We start from the raw sequence: 10,251 nt of genomic DNA on the forward strand, positions 1-10,251 counted from the left end.
AAAATCATCCAAACTTAAAAGTCACCACAAACCACAATCACGGTTAAGAAAATCCCTTAGTATGAGTAAAAGATAGAACATTAAAATGATGCCAAAATCATTATTACTTTTGTGGGTTTTCAACCAGATCAACCTTTCAACCTTTTCTTTGGTTTTTTTTTTTCTTTTTTTAATAAAAGAAAACATAAAGACACTTTCAAATAGCATAAAGTCACATCAACAGAACATTATAACGAGCAAATTCATCCTGTAACATCTGTTAAGCAAACCATATTGGTTACGACTTTTTTTTTCAGAAGAGAACAAGAAATATATATGCAAAACAAAAAGCAGCCATTTAAAATGCTTGATTGCATGAGCACTAGGTCCAGATTCAAAAATAAAAATATTTTTCTGTGACTTACCAGAATTTCTCTTTGACACGAGCTTCAAATTCACGCAGACTACAGTACAGATCACAAGAACCAAGAGAACAAGAGGCTTCATCTTTCACTTTCTGTGACAGCTGAAACGCAAACATATTATGAAGTCTGAATCACAGCTCTTCACTACAACAAAGCAGCAGCTACAGTTAAACATTTCTCAAAGAACTATTACAGGGCAATAGCTTAATCTAGTGACTTCTGGATCTATTTTTATGCAGAGGTAGGAAAACATAATGGTTCAAAGTAACCATCTATGAATAATTTATCCGTATCACACAAAAGGGTTGGGTTTTTTTAAATGAAACTTTGAAAATATTATTTTCCTTAAAAAAAACACAAGACAGCTGTTTATTTGAAACACTACTGCCAGATTTCTATATGCTATTTAAGGGGGAGACCCTGATGGTAACAATTAGTTTTGTCTCATACAAACAGGCCACCTGTTTAAAAAAAAAATCACATTGTTCAGGAAAAGATAGAGTAGGCTGTTCATGCAATTTCTCGCAGCAACTTTATTGTCACACTGGTGACCTTGTAAAAGCTCCTACAATGAATTAATACTATTCCAGAGATTTCTGCCATAAAATGAGGTAGAGACAGGTTAACAGAATTCAGAAATCAATGAATGCAGGTCTTGGGATTCTTATTAAAAAGATAAAATTAGTCTATCCTGTGAACTTGACTACCTACTTTATATTATGCACACTTAAAAAAAGAAAAAATCTAGTTTAAAATTGTATTTTTAATTTTATATAATTACTGGAAGTAATTCTGTTTTCATTTACAAGTATAAGGTCACTCAAAAAAAGATAGCAAGAGCAAACTGAGGCTCCTTATCTGCACTTAAAACCAGGTAGAACAAATCCGAACTCCATAAAGCCCATCTCTCTATATATATATATATATCTCTCTCTCTCTAAATGAGAGAGAAACACTTAATTATAAACTAGAGTGCTCAAACATATGCTTAGCTTGAAGTCACAGGCCTCTAAGTGGCTTGATATATTTAGACTCCAGGAATTCATCTCCATATCATACACAGACTTTACATCAGGACCCTTATTCTCAGATAGAGGAGGGCAATCATCTAGATCACTATGAAATTATTATTTGAGCCAAAAGATTCAGCAAACATTTTATAGCAGTTTCTTTTAAATAGAAATGCATAAAACTACCTGCATTAGTAGTTAAAACGAAGGCCAACGAAACAGAATCATTCCTTAAATGCTCCACCCGCCCGCCCAGCCCGCTCAGAGACACCCTCAACTCTGGGACCAGCCCAGACCCCTGCAGCTCTGAACATTTGCTCAATGTGATAAACCAGCAAGAGGGTGCAATGTCCTGCGTTCACTGAAAATTATTCAGTTTAAATTGAGTTTATTACATCAAATATTCTTCCCTTGTAATTTTACTACCAGCCTACTGTTGTGTGAAGAAAATGTAAGGAACCCTTGTATAATCTTTTGCATGATGGCAATTATGCTGCTATTCAGTTATTTCAAAATTACCACTTAGAACTGAAGTCTTCCCCTTCTCACTTTACCGAACTGTGAGCTATAAACAGTCAGTGGATCTTCCCCCACCCGGAATTCTATGTTCCCATGGGCACTTTATGCCTATTGATTCCCCACAGTAAAAGTGCTAAAGGAGTTTTCAAGGAATAATACATGCTGAAGGCTGTCTGACAGTGGTTAATGGCAGAATTAGTATTCACTCTTCCTTAACCTCTCCTTGGAGTACCCAAATCTTGAAACAAGCAAGGCCATCTTGACAAGAGAGCTTAAAGAAAAGTAATTGAACTAAATCTTTTGACAGATAATTGTAATGATGATGTTATGCTAGACTGATTTTCAAGTGTAGCTTTGCAAATTACTTTCTCCACTTTCCTCCCTTCAGTTATTACAGCTGAAGTATGTAACTCCTAGGTCTTTTTTCATGTGGGTCCCTCCATCCCCACCCTAGCTATGCTGCATTAAATACACTTAAAAATTCAAAGCATGTTCTGCCAGCCAACATTAATGCTAAACATAGGGGAAAAAACTTGGTTCTGTCAGCATTGATAGGAATTTTGCTTTTTGAAGCCCTGCCTCACCAAGGCAGTCAGTCTCTGTACCTACAAAAATCAGGAAAACACAGCAGGAAAAGGGCAAGAAACTACTTCACCACACAGTCCTTCACAGCCTAACCCAGAGCCTCATCTTGTCACATCTGACACAACCCCACTAAAGCTGGCATGAAAATACACATCAGAGTCTGAGGTGTCATCTTCACCATCCTAGACATCCAACCAGAAGAAAGTACGATCAGTCACACCAGTGTGACCAGTGTCCTGAAGCAGCAGACAGCTATAGACAAGGCTGTTCAAACAGCCATATCACAGATGATTTTTTTTTAAACTACAATTTGACAAGGAACACGAGGTACAGTAGAAGATGTATTTCCCGTAGAAGGTGGTCAAGCAGCCAGAAAAGGGAAGGTTGCATGTGTCCCGGACAAAGTCTCTAAATTTGCTCGGGAGATTTCTGGGCATGAGCCTGCCAAGACTCCCACCATATCTCCCAATGGGACCAGCCTCAACTCCCTCCTCAGGGCCATTCACCCACCCCTCAGGCAGTGGGTTGGACTAGGGACCCAAAACAATCCTGTGCCAGACCTGCTAGCACTTCTGGAAATAAATGAGTGGGAGAGTGCTAGCAGGTCTATGATCTGATGAAGAACACAGATAAAACTGTGTCAGCTTGAAGAGATATGAGAGGGGATAAACCAGTTAACATTCCGTACTGTTTTTCTATAATCAAGGCATTTTCCTCCTAACAGGGCCAATTTTGTCATTTGACAAACTTTCCCTTCACTGGCACCGAGCAGCTTTTTTTCTGTGAGTAGGGGCTCACAGCTGTAACAGGATCATAGTAGTATACTGGATACACCTCACAAGAGGGAGATCAAGTTTAGGACCATTCCCAGAAGAGTGAAGACAAGGATACAGAAATCCCAATTACAGCTAATTAGCCCAAGATCACCAAGAGGAGGGGAGAGAGACACAGAATAAAGTGTTGTTGAGAAGGCTGAAAGAATCACTAAACTAGTTAATCTAGCCCTTGTTGTGACCTGCCAGGTTGCATTTGTATCGAGGTAAGTAAAGGGAAGTTGCTACCATTAGAGGGAGAAATGCAGAAGCAAGGTGTGACAACTTTATTCTCAATCATTCCACTGCTAACAAGGCCACCTCTCTCACACTGTTTGATGCTACAGAGCCCGGACTTCAGGCAGCTTCCCACTTTGCTGTAAGCACGCAGAAACTACAAGGGGACCAGGCTGTGATGCAGCACAAATTCTGTTCTAACAGAAACCCTGACTCCCATATGCTGCCTAATGCCCTTCACCTCTGTTGACAAACTCAGTCCTTTCTTCCGAGTCCTCAAAAAACAGGGCTTGGGATATTGTGTCCCGTTTTCTTCATGTACTGCTTGCTGTCCTTCCAGCATCAACTTCAGTCCACATAGCATCCCAGACTCAAAAGAATTTCAAGTGACAAGGTTAGAAGAGAGCACTTAGAAACAAGAAAGAAACTGGAGCATTAATATTCTCCACAAAACCCAGCACTGAGATTTCCAAGTTCCTGCTTTAACTATAATTTAGTTTTCTCTTCTACCATGAGCTTTGTTTATACAGTGTTCCTTTTTAAGAGAAAACAAGAAAATAAAAGCGGTACATGTGTGCACTCGAGTACACGTCTGTACACTGACTGAGATATGCTGACACACCATGAGGTCCTGGTTTCTCCACAGAAGCTGCAATGCAGAAGGTGCTCATTAAAAACAGCAGCCCACCTCTTTAGTGATTTCCAATCATCAGGTTTGTTGCTCAGAAATCTCACAGAAATAAATTACGGTTTTCACCACACACACAAAGGATGAAATGGCAATGGTAATGCTTTTGTTGTCTTTACAGTATGCTAGATGGTGACTTTGTTCATTTCTTTTCACACCATTTCCCCACTCCACATTTTAAGGCTTTGAATTTTAATATGAACTCTCTCTCAGGTCTTCTCTCCTGCCAACACACCACCCTTTGAGCTGGTTTTTACTGCAAGATTTTCAGTCTATATAATATGTTGGATGGAAGCAATGCACAATGGACACCAGTCCCTTTTTGTTGATACCTCAAACACAAACAAGAAAACATTTAAGATCAGAGGTGTATGCTAGTTCAAATAACGTATCTTCAGCTCTACTTGGGTCACGCAGCACTCTTCACTCTGTTGCTCAATAAGCATCTAAGAATATTTCATTTTGCCTAATTCACTGTGCATCTTCACCATCATAATCAGACAAGTTGTCTAAATAGACAATGAATGTTAATTCTACAAGGCAGTGTGCATTCAGCATTCACCTTGCTGGATTCGAGCCTCCATTGGCTCAGGTCCTTAACTAAATTCACATCTGGCTAATGCTCCTTGTTCAGCTGAAATTCTACAAGAAATCTAAAACTGAGGTAAGCACGGGGAGAACCTGGCAGTGCTTGTGTTGCGCGAACTGAAAGTAACCAGTAACAATGAGACAACATCTAAAATGTCTGGGATTATTACTGGCTCAATAGTGTATCAGCTGCATGACAGCAATACAAGGAAAGACCGAGGTATTGTCCTGAGGAAGCAAAGGGACACAACTAAATACACTGAGCACCTGACAAGGTCACAATCTGTAACGATACCTCCAAAGGCCGCGTGTCTGGGTACAAAAGAAAAGAAACTGTAAAACTCACAGACCATTTGTGATGTGAAGGGGATAAACCCAGAATCTTATCAATTATTTCAGAAGAAACAAACAGCACCCTTAGGTGTTAACACTGAGGTTTTGCTTGAAATATTCCAATGCTTTCATTAAAAAGTTAAATATCTTCCAAATGACAACACAGAAGATACCAAGAACAGCTTGTAAAGCTTCAAAAGGCATCATATACTGTAACACCAAAACAAAATTTGGGCTTCAAACAAAAGAAAAATACTGTGGATGGTCTCTACACAACAACTTCTCCCCTTCTGGATGCATTTCTGTCTGCAACAAGTAGAAGTGATTTTAGTCATGTTAAAGCAGCAATCAGACTCAACACTGTGAGCAAACTGCTGGTTTGCCCCATAGAGAGAAAAACCTGAAAGCACTAACACAAGAACCTTTCCCTGCAAAAACTTTCCAATCCAATAGCTGCTTAAAATAGTTCTCATTTATGGCAAAAAATGAAGAGCAGGAAATGGAAAAATCCCCTGAAATATTCCAAATACAGATAAAGATTCCAATATCCACAGAATCAAAATGCCAACCAGAAGGGTTAGCGATGAGCATACAATACAGGCACACATTTAAATCTCTACTAAGAAAATTCAACAAAAAACCTGAGCAGCTCATCTTAAGAGCTTCATGAACCAAAAGAGCTAGAACTACTCAGCACTGATTATCAGCAGATCAAGTACTATCAGCTCACACCACACACTGACCTCGATTCCCAAAGCAACTCACTCACAAAGAATTCAAGTTCATTAAATCTTCAAATTGGATTTTAAATCCCTGAATCACACTCCTCCCTTATTGCAGCAACTCCTGAACTTGGAAATGCAGAAAACAACTAAGGAGGCACAAGAAGAACAACAAAGGACCGGGAAAGTTAACTATTATTTTTTAAGCCTCATGCCCAGCTGCACCATCAATGATGTACTGATTCAGCACTACCCTGGATTCTACAGAGAACTATTGTTTTAGCCTTAACTTTGCAATATTCTAACTACACATCCCAGGATATATGGAAATGCTTGTCCAGTATCACAGCTTTTAAATCTGACTAGTCCAGGCCTTTTATAGACATTCAAAGTGAAATACGTGTTGTGGGAGAAGGATTACGGCTGTACTTCAAGCCCTCATGGTTTATGAGGTCAAAATAATGGATCTATTAATTTACAGCCTTTTTTTCCCCTGGAGTAGGAGCTATTAATATTCTACATATATTTACTTCTGCAGATTGTGGTTTAATCAATACAGTACTTGAGGCAACATGAAGTACCGTAGGCAATGTAAAGACTGTCAGACCCAGAGAGTTTAGGTTTACAGAGTGGGGCTTAGCCTCTTACCACTCCGCAGAAGTACTTAAAAGATTGCAGAAAAGCCAGCTGAGGGAGAGAAGAAAATGTGAACATGGTCTACACTTGGAAAACTAAACATGTACACTAGTCCTGAGGAAAGGGAAGCGATTTTAAGAATCACCTTAAATCAGCCTAAGTCCTAGAACTGACGCAGCTACAGTAAGACAGTTCCCAAAGCAGAGTAAGCTGCAGCACTAACCACAGCCACCCGAGGGGAAAGAGGAGCCCCGCCACAGATGACCACACATGCTTCCCAGGGCCAAGGCAGCTGCTGAGCTCTGCTCCAGAAGGGCAGACTTCTCCTAGGCTGAGATGAACTCGGAGGCTACTCTCTCAGACCCAGCCCAGCCAGCCTGCCCTCAGCTGCAGAGGAGCTCTGCTCAGGAAAAAAAGGACATTGACCCCTGCTTTTCAGGTCTCCAAGGGAAAAAAAAAAAGTTCCTGATAAGAACTCTTAGGCTTTGGAGTTGCTGCTAAACCCTGTAAATTCTGGAAAACCCATGGTTTGACCTGACTCCAGCTCTTCAGTTGCTAACACCACTGCTCAGGTTGTGGCCTTTTTCTCCTAAGTGCTTTAGACTATCCTGCCCACCATCACAGGCCTCCTCTGCAGAACTTCAACCACCAAAGAGGCAGACATTTCAGATTAAAAGAGATGGGAAAAGTCCATTCTCACCCACACCAATTTCAAAACTCACTCGCTGCTCTTACATCAATAAGGAAGCCTGTCCAATTCACAGCAGCCTACGCAAGAGCATTATTAAGCCAAAAGATTAGATGCTTTGCTTCTTTCATACTCATACCAACCTTGCTCCCCAAGCAGCTTTTGTAGAAAAGCTATTAAAAATGGAGAGACAGACAGTTCAAAGAGAGGTCTCAATCCTGAAAGACAGCATATCCCTCCTCTTCCCCTCCACACTGCTTCTCTCATTCCCCTTGCGTTCCTCGAGGCTCATTACAGAGGTGCTCAGCACAAAACAGAACTAGATTTTAGACTGGGCTGCCATCTGCATGCTGAAATGTTCCCTGCTTTTATAGAGAAACTGCTTTTACAGCGTCTTAAAACAGTTCTCTTTCCAGGACCACATAGAAGATGCACTGCAGTCATTACAAGTGTCAGCCGTATTGACTTTATATCTGCTCCCATATACATTCATACCTCTGCAATATTTACACAATAACCATATTTGCACTATTCATGGCAAACCTGGGCCACATTCTCTCCTGCACATTAATGAAACAAGCAGCGAGAGAACACAACTCTGCATGCGATGTGCTTAGAATTTCATTCCTTGATCTCCTTCATGGCCACATGCTTCCCTAACTAATACATGAAGCTCAAAGACAACAGAATTAACAGAAAAAGATGACATACCAGCTGTTACTCTTCTTAGAAAACACTCTTCCAGTTTTCCACTTAGAAAACACAGTTCCAGAGAAGCGAGACAGGGCACTCTGCTCTGCCATCAGGAAAGGCAAGTTGCTTTCACTGTACTCAGCATCATCTCACAGTACCTTAAAGTGATCAATATATTCCTGATGAGGAATGTTTTTCCCTTACATAACCAGAGGTTAGCCTTTACCTGTATGCATTTTGCCAGATTTGTCTGGGTGAAAATAAGAATTTAATTAAGTAAGCAAACAAACTCCCCAGAATTTGAGAATGATGAGGAACTGCTTATAGAACATTAACTCCACATATTTAGTGGAAATCTTGTAAACAATGGGGCTCTGCTCTGGTGCAGATGAAAACAAAATTATGTATTTTATGTGCTCTGGAATTGCTCTGCCAAATAGACATCCTTGTTAATTTAACTGTTACATAAAGCAGTGGGAAGAGGGGTGGCAGGAACTCTCTTCCTGTAGTGCTTTTGGGGTGCAAAGGGGCTGGAAAGGAAAGTATTAACCAAACAACCTCTGCAGAAGTTTCTAACACGCAGTCTCTCTCCCACCAGCTTTGCCACTGAACACAACATACCCCTCAGTCCTCCATCAATTCCCAGGGAGGCTTACCTAGGTCAAGTACCAGATGCCAGAAGAAACCCTGACCATCAAAACTAGCAAAAAAATTTCATTATTTTCAGCAAGGACAAGATCTCTTCCTTTTTTGTCTTCTTTTCAAGGCTGATTAAAGGAAGATTTATTTTTAGTTAGACACCTAAAAAAGCAAATGGCCTCTTAAAGTGCCTCTTATTTTGTGATACAGTTTAAATGTTCACTTCACTTTCCAGCACTAAAGACCTCCTGATAAATAGCTCAGCCTCACATTGTTTGAGGAAGGCTTAGAAATGGAGAGCAGACATGGTTTCCCATACAGCCCTTTAAGGCTGTTTAATAGCTGTTCACGATTTAGCATCCCTTGATATTTTCAGCTTGAGCCTTAGTTTGAAGTGAGAGATTACTCAGAGCCCAAATGTTTTGGAGAACAAGAAAAGTCCATACATTATAAATGCTTTATCTGCACTTCTTATTGTGACTACAAATTCTCAGCTCTTTCCCTCAGACACACAGGTCACAGCCCGGGCCCCAGCTGTCCCTGGCAGCTTCCCACCTCCGCCAGCCTCCAGCCAGCAGGGATGCACAGGGCACAGACATGCTCCTTGGGAGTTTTTCTCCGCCTCCAGTCCCACAAGTGCATCTCAACCCAGGACATAGAAAATTTTGACCAAACAACCTCTCTCCTCCCAATGACACATAAAAGGCACTCTTCTCTATAACTTTAACTGGATAATTTTAACACGTACCCTTCTCTCCCCAGGAAACAGTTGCCGACAGTCAGATTATGAATTCCTCCACCTACACAAAGAAACCAAATCCCTTTACAGACTTATCCCAGCCAGAGAGCCTCACCTGGATGCTCCTGTCATCTCCAAGCAGGCAGAGCATCCCAAGGGGCATGGGCCTCATGTGGTGTCCCCATTTCCTCCCCAGTGCTCTCCAGCAGCCTGCCTGCCTCATGCTGGGCTCCTCACATACTGCCTCCTTACACAAGCTGCCTGTTAACTTCTGCAGGGAACTGAAGGCAGTTCCTACACCTCCAGAGACACACACCTTTAGACCCTCCGCGGCTCAAGCTTATTGTACGGTGGCAAGGCACAACACCGAGGAGATCCCGAGCCCAGCAAGTATGCTGCTACCTGCCTCCGCTTCCTCGCTTCTCTGCAGCCTTCTCTGGGCTTACGGCTGTGAAGTCCAGCTTCTCCTGAGGCCCAGGCCTCCAGCCTCCATCAAATCTGGAAACCTCCTCTTCCCTCTCCCACACCACCAGTCCCTACCTGATCAGAAGTGAACTGTGCCACAAGAACAGCCCTTCTGCTGAGCTCACCTTCTCCCCACCAGTCTATGAATCCCTCCTGACCCTCTCATGCTCTTTTTTGGTCTGACATCTGTTTGGAGAGCAGCCAGTCGCCCCACACTGGTTTCCAACAGCTTCAGCTACTGCACTGCTTCAAAGTGCAGCCACTAGACTGGCAGCCCTGGCAATTAAAAGGCTTTCCATCGCTCTGCTCTGCAAGATACAAAGCAGTTCAGACAAAGCTGGCTGGTGCCACATATGCACAGGGGCTCCAGCAATTGTGTGCATCCACTAAAACTGACTAAAGTTGGCTAAGTGCAGTGATGTGGCACACCTGGTCTTTTTTCTTACCTCTTGTGCAAGCAAATATTCCTCCATTCTCTCTCCCCCCCCCCCCC

At 41.8% G+C, this 10,251-nt stretch overlaps 1 protein-coding gene across 3 annotated transcripts in view; it reads right to left on the minus strand.

Annotated features, from left to right (window-relative positions):
- IL1RAPL2 (interleukin 1 receptor accessory protein like 2) overlaps window positions 1-9,772 on the minus strand; it is a 393,161-nt gene extending 383,389 nt beyond the window's left edge. Inside the window, exons 1-2 of one of the 3 annotated variants that reach the window (XM_026848603.1) lie at window positions 9,696-9,772; window positions 405-505 (exon numbers count right to left, since the gene is read on the minus strand). In XM_026848603.1, the coding sequence (XP_026704404.1) occupies window positions 405-486 (82 nt within the window). In that variant the 5' untranslated portion in view covers window positions 487-505; window positions 9,696-9,772. Of the gene's footprint in view, window positions 1-404; window positions 506-8,571; window positions 8,655-9,695 lie in introns of those variants that run through there. The other 2 variants (XM_026848604.1, XM_026848607.1) reach the window with 2 other exon arrangements.
- Between the last annotated feature and the right edge of the window lie 479 nt (window positions 9,773-10,251).

The sequence above is a fragment of the Athene cunicularia genome (genome assembly GCF_003259725.1).
Source record: "Athene cunicularia isolate RWA chromosome 4 unlocalized genomic scaffold, athCun1 chr4_part3, whole genome shotgun sequence".
Taxonomy (NCBI): Eukaryota; Metazoa; Chordata; class Aves; order Strigiformes; family Strigidae; genus Athene; species Athene cunicularia.